The 17,437-nt window shown below is 42.7% G+C and overlaps 1 protein-coding gene across 1 annotated transcript in view; it reads left to right on the top strand.

Annotated features, from left to right (window-relative positions):
- Nucleotides 1-4,233: 4,233 nt before the first annotated feature.
- The window catches only part of LOC110954685 (NALCN channel auxiliary factor 1), a 96,435-nt gene continuing 83,231 nt past the window's right edge, over nt 4,234-17,437 (top strand). The window contains exon 1 of the mRNA XM_022199332.2: nt 4,234-5,801. Within this exon, the coding sequence (XP_022055024.1) occupies nt 5,070-5,801 (732 nt within the window). The 5' untranslated portion in view covers nt 4,234-5,069. The remainder of the gene's footprint in view (nt 5,802-17,437) is intronic.

The raw sequence follows: 17,437 nt of genomic DNA, 5'->3' as shown, positions 1-17,437 counted from the left end.
ACCGTGAACATTACATGTGAATTTCTTTTGTCAAAAATACAGTTTTAAGGCAGTGCAGTGCAGACTATTCAAAGGAATTACAGTAGCAACAATGATGAAAAAGCTAAAGCAGATTTAATGCTTTAATAGCATTAAATGTTATAAGTCAAGCATGTTTATAGAATGCTTCTTGGAGAATTAAGTCAATCAAAATTCAAGAATACCTAAATGGAAACCAGTGGCTGTTAGGAATATGAGAAAACAGTATGTCTAAATCTAAAATGGTGCACTTTAGAGAGCTGTCAGCTCTTTGTTAGGTGTATCTGTATAACCATAGGCAGGTCAGTACAGTTTTTATCTTTAATTAATTGAAATATGCAAATTTAACTATGTGTTTATTATTTTGGTCATATTTAAAGGTGTTGTTACACTGCGCTGCAATATATTGTGAGGCATTTCTAACTTTTAGTCTTACCTAGCTGTGTACATGAGGGGGCAGAATATTGAAAACACTCAATATAAAGCTGTCCAGTAAAGCACCATCACTAACTTAAACACGGTTGTTGTATAAGATTGCTCTTATTTGACCTTCTGTTATTAATTAAATGGGCACTGAGTGTAAAAAACAAAGAGTGCCCTTTCATTATTACATATACGACCTCTTATCATATGTAAATACTTATGCGATAACAACTGAGAAACCTATATTTGCTAATGGAGACTGTGAGACACAGATAAAAGCTAATTACTTTTAACTAATTTATTTTTACGCTCAAAAGATAATTATAATTGGTTATTTAATGGGAGACACGAAAGACAAATGTTCTTGAGTGAACCTTATATCACACCTGTCATGTCAATTTGTAACAATCACTCAGGACAGTAAGCCCAGGCTGAGGGTGTTGTCTTCTCTGACCAATCAGAGATGCTGAGCCTGTCTCTTTTTCCTCTCTGACGTCAGGCAGCTGAAAGGCCACAAAGGGAAAGAAGAGAAGAAGACAGGTTGATGATGAACAAGAACAGAGGAAGAAATATCAGAGGAGTCTGCAGGGTCAGCTGAGAAAGGAATGATGGGAAGGAAGAATAAAACACTGACAGATCATTGAGAAGGAGGAGGAAAAGAAGGGGAAAACAGATACAATGGGAAGAAGGACACGCATCTTAAATCCTGCCCTAAAGAACAAAACAAGGGATGGAAAGAGATACAGTGACAGCATCCCTTAAAGAGGTCCATTTCCATGCTGACAGTGCGTAGGAGGTGTGAAGGTTGTCGATTTGACACAGTTTGGCAAATGGCCATGTGCACAGTTAGATGATGTCACCGGTTTCTTTTCTCTCACGCGCCATTCTCTTCCTCCTCTGATTGTCAGCAGGTTGAAGCTGTAGCATCCACCTCTCTCCTCCTCCCTGTCTGCCTCCAACAGGAATCCTCATGGGCGGGAAACACATTGCACTGCTGAGATGGTTAACATCCGGGTGCAGAAGGGTCTCGACAAAAACTTAAAATGCTTATTAAAGCTACATTCTCGGCAATCATTAACTTCCTGTGGAAGAAAAAACACATAGAATGTGACTACTTTTTTTTAATAGTTTTGAACGAATGACTTTTATAAGCATCAAAGAAAGCATTCAAAAGCCACTAAAGCTTCCCCCCCAGTTATTCTGGATTTGTTTATTAAGCATTTCTAAATAGACATTTATAAATAGATTATTAGAGCTTCTTCTGTGTGACACAAATACACTTTAAAGTGCCTTTGACAAGCCAGACAGGACAGCGATATAAAAATAGACATAAAAGTCCTTTTGATTTACGCACTTGTTACCTACTTTCGAGTTCCTGGAAACTTAGAAATACAAATGAGGCAATTCTAGGAAATACAATGTATTCTACACATGTATGTAGGCTACAGTTGTTTCAGAGAGGACACACACACACATTCCTCAGCATGGATAGTGGATGAGTCATGTCTGCCAGCCCTTACTGTTACTGTGATGGCTCCAGATTTAAGGGCCAGCAATCTGCATTCATCTCAGACTCTCTACTTTACTCTCTCTCGCTCTCTCTCCCCCCTTTCTGTCTCTTTACTTTGTCTCTCTCTTGAGCACGCACTACTTTCGTCTCCTTCACACACAAACACACAGGTAGGAAAATATTGGGGGTAGTGTGAAACTGACAACTCTCTGCTGCGCCAGACACCAGCTCCATATGTTGTTGATTGGTCCCCTCTTAGGATCCGACATAAGTCAGATGTTCAGAAGCGCTCCAACTAAAGATATGGAAATTATATTATAAGACTCGTGGCTGCATCCTTATATCCATATGTCTTCCAGCAGAGTGTAAGGGGAAACAGGTGCACACTTACACACACACACACACACACCACAGTCAGGGTCAAAGACAGAGTGTGAAATTGAGCAACTACAGTTAAAGGCAGACTAGACAATCCCAGCCAAAGTAGGACATCTATCCCCAAAAGGCATGATCACAGCATCCTGCAGTGACATAATATGTGAGACCAATGAGTGATGAATGAGCATTCAAGCACCCCTAGCAACGGCACAACAGATGTTTCCCATATCACCATCCACGGTTTCAATTCCCGCTAATGTTCTTATCAAAATCTGGGCCCTTGCATTGTAAACTTTCAGTTGCCATAACAATCAGACGTGAATCAGCGAACAAGGGTTCAAAAACATCAAGCAAATTGGATCTCCCTTGTGTGACATTTTGGTAATAAATCTGCCAATTCTGTTATCAACAGGACCCGTTTTGTCCATTCAGGAAAACATGACAGAAGGAGTTATGTTACTGAATTGGTGCTTGTAAAGCAGGTTTATGCAAATGTGCCATTTTATTATGTTGGATTGTGAACTTTAACATCGCTTTAAAAAAAATCCATCAAGTGAAAATCAAGTCTTTTACCTTGTTTACACGTCCGTGTGGTGTTTTTTATTTGCTAGAAGACACAGATGTCCAATTAAAAAGCACAGATTCAGACTTCTGGGGTTTCCAATCCTGTCAACTTGCAGTTTGGGGCTTTATTATTCTTCTTCTTCAGAATCGCTTTCCAGTTTGAACACTTTTGACTGAATTACTCAACTTTGCCATTCCGTAGTGTAGTTTTACAGTGTTTGTGCAAAGTTGTCGGTGAGCTGATGTGCTCAAGCTGCAGCAAGTATGAAGGGAACAGTGTAGAGTTTCATTTAAGGTGGGGAGGGGTTGTTTTCAAGAAAACAAAAATCATCTAAATCTAGAACTTTTGATACACAGAGATGAGTTCTTTGGGGTGTTCATCAATAACCAGAGAGGGACTTTAAGCACACTCAGTGAGAGGTGTAATGCCATCAACAACCCAACAAGAGGGAACAAGCACCTCCTTTTGTTGTGTTTGGGAGCAGTTTTGTAAAGCATCTGTGCTGGGAAAGTGCTTTAAATGCAGCATGGTAAGACAGTAAGTGGTGAGCTATCCATGGTGCTGAAATACAGTGAAACTCAGGGCTGAAAGTTTTCAAACAATGCATGAAATTAAATATTAAATATGTTGTTGCACCATTTTTAGCAGAGGGATCCCTAGCTGCACTAAAACTAATTGGATTGGTGTTGGACCAGCACTCTCCCCTCCTCCCCCAACAACAAATTGTAGAATAAGCTGCCTCTCGCATGGCCTTAAGCACAAATTAATCAGGTAATCATCTCTTGTCTTCTCCCCAATATAGCCCATTAACATTAAGCAACACTCTCTTGTCTCTTTGGTAGCACTCCAAGCCATGTACACTGACAATGATTAGTAGCTTTAAGGATAAGGATAAATACTGTAATTTACTTTCAACACTAAGAGCAGCCACCATCTCTCTCTCTCTCCATCCCCTCTCACTGTCACACACTCACATTGCATATAGAGCCATACTGCAAGTCAGGTGCTTGTTTTAAAACCCACTGACCAAACACAACACTGCTGATAAAATGGGACCCACTTGCAGGGAACAGATAATATTGTTAAACCTACAAGCCTTATGCTTGTTCAGCTGCTTTCCACTTGTTCAGAGGGCTCAAGGCTGAATAGTTGCTTTATTTTATTTTATTTGTATTTTAGTAGTGCAGCCCTACATCTTAATTCCACATTTTTGTCCTCTGGGAAGGAAATTTTAAAAAATCTGGGTGTGCGGTGATGAAAATGGCCCGGATCAGTGAACCTTGATGATTATATGCAAATAGTAAGTGTGATCTCTTAACTGCATTGTTGTTCTTGTGAATGGACTTGCGTCTATCCTGCACCAAAAGCAAGATGTCGCCACAAGTGTGTGTTTGTTTCCCTGCCAGGAGGATATTTGGCGACTATTACTCATGAGGAGCTGAGTGGATCACCAAAACAACATTAAGCACCTTTCTTTCCGTGTCTGTGGTCTCTCCCTCACCCTCTCCGCGAGCGCGTGTGTGCGTGTGTGTGTGTGGTGTGCATATAGATAATAAGCTGCTCCGCCACTGCGCAACGATGGAGCTATCGCAACGATGGAGATGACGCAAACAGACCCAGCTCTCCGAAAAAGTGTTTCAAGACGAACATGGCGGCAACTTAACCGCGGTCCAAGATGACAATGGCCAACAGGAGAAAGGATTCTAGGCTTTCCGCCCAGTTACGGGACAGAGAAACCAGCCTGCCTGCATCAAAAGGCTCGTCGCTCTCCTTTAAGTGAATCTGCAAAGCGAACGGCGGCAGACGCGCAGCATCAGCACCGAGAGGCTCGCAACAGCTGGTCTCCCTGCGCCCCCCGACGAGAGAACAAACCCGAGGAGGGACGGTACAGGGAGAAGAGGGGCATGCGGTCAAAGAGGACGCCGTTTCCCCCCGGAGAGCCATGGAGAACCGGGATGCGGCAGCGCGAAGCTTAATCTGTGCGGGCACGCTAATTGGATCGGAATAGCACCGATTGCTGCGGGCGCGATAGTGGAGCGCCCTGGACCGGCGGAGGCACGGCACCCCACCGTTACAGAGGAGAATCAACCGGAGTCCATCTCCCAACAAGTCAATGAGTATTGTGGCAGAGCAGCCCCCGCGGTGGAGTCGGCCAGGGCAGCACTTTCCTAAAATATGACCAGGGGTGCTTGGATGCGTCGGCAGCATGACGAAGGCTTAAAATACTGGTTTGCACCCCGAGAGAACGAGAAGCCATTTACCGAGTCGGAGCGGGCCCAGAGATGGCGACTGTCGCTGGCCTCTCTGCTGTTCATCACCGTCCTGCTCTCTGATCACTTGTGGTTCTGCGCCGAGGCGAAACTGACGCGAACCCGAGACAAGCGGTCGGACGAGGGGCTTGCAATTACGGACATGGGCGAGTACCCAAACTCCCTCCAGCGACACCATATCCCAACATCACCCGACCCCCACCGTCTCGCCAGAGAGCAAGATGTTATTTTTCTAGGGAATTCTACCAAACCTCTGTGGCGAATGGACACCTGTCTCCCCGACAGCGTGTCCAAAGACTGCTTTACTTTCACGGACGCGGAGACCGTGTGCCAGGGCCTCTCTGACGGAGGGGAAAAGGGGACACCGTTGGCGTACGTGAATCTGAGCGATTTGTACCTTTCTTTTTGTAATTCCTACTCACTTTTGGATTTGTTTCACGGGTTTACGAGTCCGGACGATTTGAATTGCACCCTGGATATGGCCAAGGGGGTGGATCTGCTGGGATGCAGCGAGTGCGTCCGGGCTTATCAGCGTCTTGACCAGCGGGCGGAGGAGAACTACCGGGAGTTTGAACTGTTGGTTCTGAAATACGAGACGGATGCGTACTCGGTTAGGACGTGCATGGAGGAGTGCAAGGTAGGACTGGGAATGAGGGTTCGCGCACGCACACACACACACACACACACACACACACACACACACACACACGCAAGTGCATTTTTAAGGGGGTGGGTTCACAGTCGTCATGGCAACCGTTGGGCATATCTGTCAGGATACTGGTATTTCATTTCTCGAGTTCAGATCACCAGTAGGCCACCAGTGTCTCCGCAGCATCAGCTGGAGCTGTCAGGGCTTCTGCATGAACACTCAAGCTGCACCTCATGAAACAAACAAACAAAAAAACTCCTGTTATTTCTCATATTGGATGTTTTGTTGTTGTTGTTGAACTGTGACTGTGCTGGTGGCGCTTGGCATTTTGGAGAAAGGTCCAGGTTTTTGCCACAGCTGTATGAGATGAGTGGAGGGGGAGGCTGTCTGGTGGTGCACATTTCAATATCGTTAATAGCACTCCAGTGATTTCTCCAACTAATCCAGGCTTTGCATTGTCCCTCAGTATGCTTGTTGTTCCAACAACACAGCAGCCTGAGAAACACATGTCTTTAACCTGCACACATGCTGTGCAAATCAGCAGCATTTAATATACCAGGGCCTATGCCACCTATATACACACAGGCACAGACATTTGGCCTGATGCTACATATACTGCCACAGCTGTTGAACAGTGAAACACCTGAAAAGAGAAACATCGAGGCGATACATCGGTTAAATTACACTTTAGTCTATTTCATTTGTTGTGCGCTGGACTGTTGCACAGGCTTGTCTGGCCATCAGCAGTGCATGAGCCCGTGTTCACTGTCGGTGCTGAAAGAAAGCCACAGGCCTGACAGTTGGACATTTTCTCTTTAGCTGTGTAAACCTTCAATTATATCCATTATGTTAGCAGTATGGCAGCAAAGTATGGTTATGCAGTTAACTATGTTGACACAAAGACCACAGTCAACTTCATTTCTTGGACTTTGTTAACCACAGGATATTCTACCCACACCTGAATATTTACTTGCCTGGCTTAACACCACCGAGAGAAATAATATAAAATATGCAGTGTGGGGAACTTCCATAAGCAGGAATGAGAATCAGTGGTTTGGAAACTGTAGAATATAGTTAAAGGCAGTGAATATGTGGGAGTGAGGCCTGGCAAGGACAGTAGATTTCTGATATTAATCTGGGTTGCACTGTATCTGGTGGAGATACAGTACATGCATCATTAGACTGCAGCACTGGATCTGCAGCTTGACTTTCACTCTTGTGCTGTGACATGTTTTTGAGTTTGACGCACCGTAGTTTGGCCAGTTTTCACATTCTGAACATTCAGGTATGGAGAAGCAGTTGTTATCAAATGTGTCCAACGCCGGGCGAGCTGCATTATCACCGCAGCAGCACTATAACAAAGGTCAGAGGATGAACCTTGGAAAGCAGGAAATCTTTCCTGAAAACTGCTGTCATAATGATACTGCAACCTTAACCCATTTCTGCAAGATAGATGTTGTACAAGGGCAGATGGTCAGGGTGCTGGACCGCGAGTGCTGATAATCCATGTGTGTGAGGACGGATAGTTAGTGGGAGGTTATACAAAGGATAAACCTTCACAGTGGAATCATGTGCTGTAGTATGAAGCTTGCTTTTTGTGAGTCACACCTGATTGTTGTGCTTGTTTGTCAGAGAGTGTGTGCATGCATATGTATGTGCTATATGTATGTGCATGCAACCATGTCCTATGGCATCTTATAGCTGCTTCCTTATTATGCTATCTAATCAGTGGTGTGCTTTTGCACTCCTACTCTTTGCTAATGTAATAAGACTCAGGCAGGGCTACAGCAGCCTTTTAGCCCCTTTAGCCCAATCTGAATTGCTAATCTGCTTCAGTGTTCGTGTGACCTTTGTGAAAGCACAGCACCTCAGGCCTGCATCACAAGCCACTGCTCCTTGAAGAAGCACTCTGCTGGACAATAAAAAGACATTAAGCAGCTTGAAACAATAATTATTTCTATTCACTGTTATCTCTGGCTTCTCTCATCTCGAGCCTCTTGTAAATTCTTCATCCACATGTTAAAAGAAAAACACTCCATGCTTTCTTTTCAAACACTAAATGAACTGACAGTGTAACATATTTTGTTTGTGTAATTTGTGCATCTTCAGTGGATGAAAGAAGGGAGAGATAATAGAATGAGGGAGGTTAAAAGGTGATTTTGCAGGAGGTAAGAGGAAAAAATAACTGCAGTGAAGATGGGAAAATGTCACAGTTAGGCGATAATATCAGTATGTCTTAGCGGCACATACACACATGCTAACATAGCTTACTAATCTTTATGAACAGTGGAAACTGTAGACTGCCATCATCATCATCATTCAAATGCATCGTTTTCCTCTGGATATACTGAACCAGCTTGTTTACTGTATGACAGAATAACATTGCTAGTTTTCTTGTTAGTAAGTTAACAAAACAAAATCCAAAATAAATACAAAAATGAGCTGACTTATATCATATCTGGACATTTGTTTGGTGTCAGTGAAGCAGATGTTGTAAAGCAGCCATAATATTTTGCAGCTTTATCTCTGAGCTATAACTTTACATTGTGAGGTAAAGTGATGACTTTCCAAAAAAATGAGTTTCGAGAGGCTTCTAAATATTGTACAAGCATGAGTTTAGTATCTGTATGTGAGTCAGAGAAGCTGATGTATGAGCTGCTTCAATGGACAAACCTTCAGCGTGTGTAAATGCAAAAAAAAAAAAAAGAGGTTTGGCATTGTCAGTGGAAATAAAACACTCCCTGGTGCTGTTCTTACAATCTGATCCATGTGAAGGCAGGTGCTGACCTGCATTTTTTACTATGATCATATGCATGGTCTAGTTCCAAATGTTGGAAAGCTATCCTGTGTTTCAGCATAAAAAAGGACAAAGTTGCCAATGTATATTTTAAATACCCATTAATGTGCCAATTGTGTATTATTCCACAATGATTCCAACATGTAGCGCTGATAAAGTAGCTTTTGATTAAAAAAAACTACAATATCCTGTTAGTGTTTAGAAAAATCACTTTAAAAAGAAACAATGTTTGAGACTAATTTAAACAAGACGACATGGTCATCAATATCCCCCGCCACATGTGATGTCTATGAGTCTATATCCACAATACTGATCAAGGGCCATAACTCTGTTAAATATTATCGCACAGGTCTCATTTTCGAACTTGATCAAGGTGTCCATGGTGTGAAGCTACACACTAAATTTCGTAATCCTAGCTGTAATAGTTTCCGAGAAAAGCTGTCCCCTTCATCTCGGACACACAGACGGACGGACAAAGGCCAAACCTATATCCCCCTTTTCCACTTCGTGGAGGCGGGGGATAATAAAGACTGTCAAAAAGAAGAAATTGTGTTTAAGTTTCAGTATCATATGTTGCCATTGACTCTGGTGGGTATAAAATCCCACCTCCTTAGCTCAGTTATTCTCAGATTACTGCCGCCACCAAGCTGCTGTATAAGATATTTACATAGGCATTTTTCACCCATGAAATTATCACATGTAGGAGAAGCACATTTGGTGAACAATAAAGTGAAGGATAGCTGAATTTCACTTTGCAGCTTCAGTTTCAGGGCCATGGTGTTGTTTGTGATGGCTCACTGTCACACAATCATGACTTACTGTGACACTTGACTAAAATGGGGCCATTGTTAAGCTCATTTGTAACACCTGGGATGTTCCTTCTATGACAAATCAAAATGTGTCTTGTGAACAAGGTCTATTGATGCACTTTTTTTGGTGGCAGTGCCTGGCTTGTTGCCACCCATTACTCCTTTATATGGCCCTCAGTCGCTGATGTTTTCAGGAATCATTTCTCTGAGATGAGAAACTGGCAACATGAAATTTACTGTGCTAGGACCAAGGAGTAAAAGGGAAAGACTAGAACTCCTCAACAATGAATTGAAATAAAACAATGATGAAACTAACTTAGTAACTGCCACAATTGTTATTCAAACTTTAATTGTCACATGTTAAGCTGTTTAAGAGACAAATTAATATGTAATTAAACAATAAAAAGTTAATTTAGAAGTGAAGTCTCTTCAAAAGATCCTTTAAAAGACAAAAAGGGTAACTGGGTACTTAAGTGTCTGCAAACTTTGCGGCTAATTGTCCACTGGAAGGTTGTCCGGAGCTGTTTGTTGAATTGACCATCCCTGTGGCTCTGTTATCACGGGTTCAACTGGCCTCCAAAGGGACCTTGGGGAAGAGAGGATACTGCTAGTGACAAGTTTGAAAATCTGCAGCCCACACACACACACACACCCATCAACACATCACACTGCTGTCACTACCCGGAGCTACTCACACATTTGGGCAGCAGTCTACACTCTGTGTCACGGCACAGGGTTGCTTATCCTCCCGGCTTGTCCATGCGGTCATAGACCTTCTTTCTTCGTCGATTTGGGTCGGCGAGTTCCGTGCAGCTGTGTTGTGGCTCGCATGTTGCTCCGTTGGCTGCCGATCCAGTTGCTCTCCTCCCGTGGTCGCTCCATTGTGCAACCCCTCCAGCTGGTTATCTTCCTGTCTCTGGCGGTGCGATGCTTCCTCCAAGCTACACTACATGTCCGCTGAATTGGATGTTCTTCTGGGGCTGGTTTATCAAAAGCTCAACCAGGTGCATGATTGGTGTGTGCTCTAAAGTACAGCAGCAATAAGTTTAAAAACATGCAAGTAAAAGCAATTTTAAACTCTTACTCTTGCAATAAACACGCTCAAAGGCACATATATATAAAGCTAATACTTCTGTTGTGACACAGCTGCACGCACAGACTGGCTATCCATAAGCTGCTTGTGTTTTTCACACCTTTTCTCTGCTGAATGTACCTGTTTATTTCACACACGCACACACACACACACAAACTTTATTGAATCAGGTTGTCGCATTGGGATTGAGATATATTTTTCAAGACACAGCTAAGAACATGAAACATTCATAATCAAACATATAAGCTTATACATGCGCACACACACACACACACACACACACACACACACACACACACACACACACACACACACACACACACACACACACACACACACACACACACACACACACACACACACACACACACACACACACGCACACACGCAGAGCCCCATGTGCAGTGTTTCCTGCAGGTCCAGACCTGACTGTCCCTTCCGGTGTAATTTAATTTGCACTCCCATAATTCTCTGCTTCTCTGGTGGCTGTGTCTCCAGGGTTCTGTCTCAACATGTTGATTTCCTCTCTCCCTCTATCTGTCACTGTCTCTCTCTTACTTTCACATCCTCTCCCGCTTTGTCTTTCTCCCATCTGTGCCAGAGGTCTGAGGAAGCAGCAGCATCACACATGTCCAGTATCGGCCTCTGCATCACCTCTGCTCCTCTCTCTCCCTCATCCACATCGACCGTCTTCCCATCAGGGGCCTCGGTTTTCTCTTTCCCTCTTCTGCCTTTCTGGAAATATGTGGGTGTTGAGCACCGTTTTCCTGCTGGAGTAACAGATAGTGATCTAGGTTAAAGTCTTTCCCTTCCCTTCAATTACAGGCTTGTCCACACATATTCCTCTGTATGCTCCTCCATCCTCAATCTCTGGCCCTGAGCTTTTTCAGTCACATTTACGCCTCGATCATTCTCTGTTTCTGCAACACTGTTCAGCTGAGCCCTCGTTTAATTGAGTTGTTTAAGTTTATGTGCATATTCCACAGCAGCAGAGTACAGTTCAGGCTGTTGGGAGCTGATGTCGGTTTTTGTTTTTTTTTATGCTTTTGGTTGTAAGACGCTGGGTACACAGACATTCTGACTTGATGATGCCACTGTGTAAAAAGCCAGAGGAGCACCATCAAATTGATTGCAGTTCATTCTGAAGGGAGCTGGAGCATTTGTTCCAGATTTCATAGAAATACACCCAACAGTTGGGACTAAAAGCTCATTCTTCGCCTCAATGGCAGTATTACCTCAAGCCTCCGATTGTATTACATGATCTCCCTCAACAAATGGAGAATGCCCATTTACGATGGAATTGTGGATGTTAAAATTTCTAGTATTCTGAGCGCAGAAGACTTTTCATCCATGTTGTGTGGGTTTGGACTGAAAGGTTATCCTTCATCACTGAAGGAAGATTGTGTGATATGGACAGAAACTGCATACCATGGTGTTACTAAGGAGGTGGATCAGTTCAGTCAATAAAGCATCTTGAACATCTGTGCAAAATTTTGCAATGCCAAGATAACATAAGTGTGACCATGGCTAATAATAAATGTATACATAAATTAAAATAAAAGTTATGTGCTGTCCATTACAACAGGGTGGTGCCATATCATGTATCATGTGACAGTTAACAGTTACCACAAATTAGCTTTTTGCGATATTGAAGCAATACATGCATTGATCAAAATAAAATATCTAAAAAAATCTACAATATATTCGTATTTCACGCTACGTTTGGGATCACTACACATTCGGCAATAACACTATAAGAAGGAAACGTGATGCAGCATCTTGTTCTGTTGACATATTTTATTTCAATGCAAGTTCATGTTGTGCTTAATGGCACATTTCTTGAAACGAACAGCTTTTATATAAATTAAATGAAAGAAGGCTTTGTCAGAGGCACATAATGTACAGATGGTTCTGCTGTCAACACAGACGGCATGGCCCTTGTGGATGTCCTGCACTTTTGTCTCTCTTCCTCAAATTCAATTAGGGCTCCGTTGCTTTTCTACGCAGCTCAAATAGATCCAGGGAAACTCCCCTTCATATGAGCTGCCAGTGTTTGTTTCTCCCCAGGCAGGAGATAAGGGAATGCGTCTGTTCGAGAAGAACACAGCAGCACTCCCATGGAAACGCCTCTTCGTCATTCTCTATTCCCTGTCTGCACAGCACAATGAGACCATACAGTTTCCTCCTTCGCTGCCGTGAGCCTCAGCTCCTATCAACATATCCACAACCGCTTCCTTCTCTCCGTATATTTTCCCCTCCTTTTCCTCTGTGGGCTGCCACTCAGAAAGAGTTCTTTTCCTTGCACATTTAGCGTGTGAGTGTGTGTCCTGTTTCTCTGTCGTGTGGGACTGTTTGAGTCAGTTAAGGAAGCTAAAAGATTACAGTGCTGCTGCTCGTTCATACACATGGGTGTGACTGTGGATTGTGCCTGTGTGCAAGAAGAAGTATTCAGCCATTGGCCTGCAGCACCACTCATAATGAGATAAAAGTTGCAATAAGTTCCTTTAACTTCAGTCAAATTCATGACATAAACAAATTAGGACTTTTACAACTACGCACTTTGCTATCTGTCTTTTTTCTACTCTCTCTCTTGCTGGTATGCTTAGATAAATGAGTTGATGAGTGGGTGATGTGTTATGTTTGATTTTCTGTGACAAAGTGAAGGGAGAGGAGGGACGAGAGAGCGGAAATGGCTCCATGACTCCGTGCAAAATGCATTCAACATTGAAGGCCTTGAATCAGTAAACATCAGGATTTTATTAAAGCTAATAATCTTTTGAGGCGTCTCACTTCCCATATTACTATGAAACCATGAACACTGCAGCAATATCAATGACCAGTGCTTCTATGCAGATTTTGCATTTATGTCCAGGGTTTGGTTGACATCTGCTATAGTTCAGTTTGAAGTAGCATTAGCTGGATTACCAAAAGCACGCTCCGTTTTAAAACAGAAAGTAGTTGAGATATGCAAGTGCTACTATGGCAGCACAGCAAACTTCTCCTTTATGCTGATATGCACGTTAATTCAGTTCTTGTGCAAATGCCTGACCATGGTCTGTAGATTTGATTGTTTATTTGAAAGGAAGAGAAATTTGCTTTTCAGTGGAATGAGTCATTGATAAAAATGGAATCCATTTAATCAGAAGTTCATTGAAGCAGCTCTGGGGAAGCTATTTATAAAGCAGGGAGTGGAAAGATGTGCTATTTGGACATTATTCGAGGTGTAATATCAGTAAGCTTCGCTGGTGTTGTACATGTTGGAGGGGAAATGGAATGGAACCACACATTAGATTTTAACTCGAAATTATGAATGAATATGAAGTGGAGAGTGTAAAATATGAAATGATTTGATGAATGTGGGTGAAAGAATAAACATTAACACCATCATAACAATAACAAACAGCCCTTTAAAGAGCCCTGTGGTATGCCAGCTATTCTCAGTCAGCCTGTTCTAAACAGCTGTAAAAGTTGCATAGAATAAGTAGATGAATTCCATTTTATTCAGTCTGATTCTGATGAATGCGTATGTGACTCCCTGTATATACTACTGGAAACCGTCCAAGCTGACTGCAGCTTTTTGTCACCTCCCCCGGCTGCAGTCACCAGCTCTTGTCCTCTCTCCAGGCGAGAAGGGATTCATCTTAAACAAGCTTACAGTTTTTATCAAATCAAACCACTCGCATGCACGGATAGCAGGTTACCTTGTGCACATGCACTTAACTTAGTGAGACAGCATTTTGTCACAACCTGAGGAACAACTCCTGAAGCAGACTCTAACCTAAATCACCACAAACCTGTGTTCAGCCACCTTGAAGCTAAGCCTCGAGACACTGATTATATTACATATTTTAAAATGATACGTGTTTGTAAGTAACCTTCTGTCCTTCCAAGTGTAACTGCCCCATGGAGCAGTTCATGGAAGTAGCCTTTAACCTATGATAATAAAAGCTGATGTGACACTGAAATTAGCAATGACTGTTCCTGTCACGCTTGAAAGCAAGCGAGAGAAAGCAAGAGAGAGATTTCAACACATAAGGTCAGACAGAAGACAATGTGCAACTGTGGCATTTATCTGAGCTATGATCAGTGCCACCACTCTGTGATGAGAGAGGGCTGGTTGCAAATGAATAACCAGCTACTGGTATTTCTTGTGATATGTATTGGGCCTGCAGTGGTTTGACTGGCATCCAGGAAGTAACCATATGCTTGTCTTCTTAAGTTTGGCAGTTGTTTCCTTCTCTGCAAACTAATTGCCAGTTATATAAGCCAAAAGCACATAGAATGTTCAATAGTGTTACATTTGAATATTGTCACAGAATGCTCAGGAGAGTTTAATTTGCTTTCAACAGAGTAAATAGTGACTGACACTTTTCATAGCTGTAAAAACAAAGCACTGGTGAGAGAGCATTGATCTGTTACCTGTAAGGGAGCAGTGAGAGTCCAAAATGATGAGCACAGCTTCTGTCTTGCTAGTTTTTACCAGTTTGCAAGTGAGCTGGTCATGCGAATGTTATTTTTCTTCTTGTGTTTTTTAGCCAAAGAGCTTCAGGTGCATTACCACCAGCCTTAGGACTGAAGCAATGTCAAACTCCAATTTGCATGAATCTTCCAAAAACTTGGCTTTTGCTTAGTGGGGATGTATTTAAGTATAAACAAAGCATAAGTCACATCCTTAGTTTGTTCTCATATAAAGACAAGACAAGAGAGGAGAGGAGAACAGAAAGAAACTTACAGCAGCAATCCTAAATCGTGCTGAGGGAGCTACAGTCTGAGCAGAGAGACAGAAACCAGTCACAGTTCCCAGACTCTGGTGACATTCTCACATTACTGAGTCATCATCATCATCAGTCGCTCACAGCATGTCCTGATTCGGAGAGAGCTTCACAGAACGGGGAGAAAAGATAGACACATGTACATGCAGTATCATGTCCATGAAGTCATACTGTATGTACACAGCATGAGCAGACACATACTGTAAAAACACACACACACACACACACACATGCAAGAGAGGCTGACAGCCATCAGGTGACAGAAGCAAACAGAAGAGGGTTGGAGAGGAGGAGGCAATGACAAATGAATGGTTAGATTAGAGGGAATACCCAGCGATGTGTGCAGCATGATGGGTTTGTGTCAGACAGCCTTGACGTGCCCTGACATACTGTATTTTCTCTGCGTTTTGTCAATCGATTTGAGCACCTGTTCCTACGTAATCCTCTCCATTTTAATCAGCCTAGTGTTTCTCTCAATGAGCGAATGCGTGGTGAGTGAGGGCGCATATGTGCATGCATGAGTGCATGGTGGCACAGTGGAAATGGTATGTTGTGAATTGTTTCCACTGTCTTTGCAAAAGGTGCTTTAGAGAAATAGCTAGGGGAAATATGGCACTTTTCTGAATTTCTTGTCAAGAGTTGGATGCAAAAAACTGACACCACTCTCACGGCTGCTTGTTAAGTAGGAAGCCAGATGATGATTAGCTTATTAGCAGCAGCAGGGTGAACCGCTTGTGGTTTTGCAGGGCGTTGCTGCAGTTTGTCATTTTAACTCTTTGGGTTTGTGTGGATTAAGGTTTTAATTGGTGAGCTTTCCAAGTGCAGGAGAGTGGATTTTGTCACCTGTGGACAGAGCCAACACTGCCAGTGCTGCTCTCGTATTTACCAGAAATGCATGACTGGCATTGATCTTTTCATCTAACTCTTGACAAGAAAGCAAACAAGCATATTTCCTAAAAGCAAAACAATTTCCTTCAAAGTCTTATGTTTTCTGAAACATTTGAAGCAAGTGATTCTCATTCTAAATTAATGAGCTGGTTAATTCCCCAACTGATCAAATTTAATTTAAGTCAGAAAATAATGACAAATGTTTGTTATCATTTCCCGGGAGCTCAGGGCAACTTCTGCACAGCTTGTTTTATTCAACACATTTCAGTGTACACTCTTAAATCATCAAATAAAAGCAAAACAGCAGCCAATTACCTCTCTATCAATTAACTGATCAATCAAAAAAAGAAATGTTTTAGCTCTAGCTGCGGTGCTCTGATATAAATTTGACCAGCGGTGCCATTTAGACATAAAAGCAAAGTGGGATTGTGAATGTAGATGTTCTTGATGGGTGAAAATAAAATCTGACTATTGCTTTGATCTGGATGTCATGATGCATATTTTTTTATCCCCGTCTGGTAATTAGCGTTGCATGATGGAAGGTTGAACATTTAATTTTGGTGGTTTTGCAGTTTCCAAATGGTGGTTCATGTGCTTGTGTGTTTTTTTTACTAAAAAGACTTTTTCAAAGTGGCGCAAAAAAACCTCCAAATCAGCATTTAAAGCGTATTACACTAAACGCCTCCATTAAAACCAATGCAAATGAGTTTGTGTTGTCCTCCTCACAGTCCTCATTATGAAGCCAAAGAGGCTGATTATTCACATCATTACTCCAGTGGCACCTAGCAACCACCTCACCACCAGAGGAGCCTGCTCTGTTACATGATGCAGGCCTGTATTTAAGCATGTCGGATCTAAGTGTGGTGGTCCGATTAAGGATTTTGCGTGAGCTAACCAAGCTGTATCCTCCCCCCACCACCGCCACCGCACCTCCTCTGGTCTGACGGGGTAATTTGATTGTGGATGGAGCAGGGAGGAGCAGAGAGGGGTTATTGATGGGTACAGATAGAACATGGAAAAGGAACAAAGCAAGACAGAAGAGGAATGGATGGGAGCTTGACCTGATGTTGAGGCTCTTATCAGCACCTCTTTGTAATGGTTTTTCACCTGCTGTGTGCGTGCGTCTGTGTGAAGTGGAAGGGGTTAGTGGGGGTTTTTCACCTGCTGAAGTTCACCTCTTTGTGCAAAACACTTCCATCCATTTGTCCTCTGCCCTTATCTGGAACTGTGTCACTCTTTCTTCAACTTCTTATTACCACATTTAT

Source organism: Acanthochromis polyacanthus, chromosome 14, assembly GCF_021347895.1.
Source record: "Acanthochromis polyacanthus isolate Apoly-LR-REF ecotype Palm Island chromosome 14, KAUST_Apoly_ChrSc, whole genome shotgun sequence".
In the NCBI taxonomy this organism is placed as follows: Eukaryota; Metazoa; Chordata; class Actinopteri; family Pomacentridae; genus Acanthochromis; species Acanthochromis polyacanthus.
The sequence above is the reverse complement of the archived record's forward strand: the minus strand, read 5'-3'. Positions and strand labels throughout refer to the sequence as shown.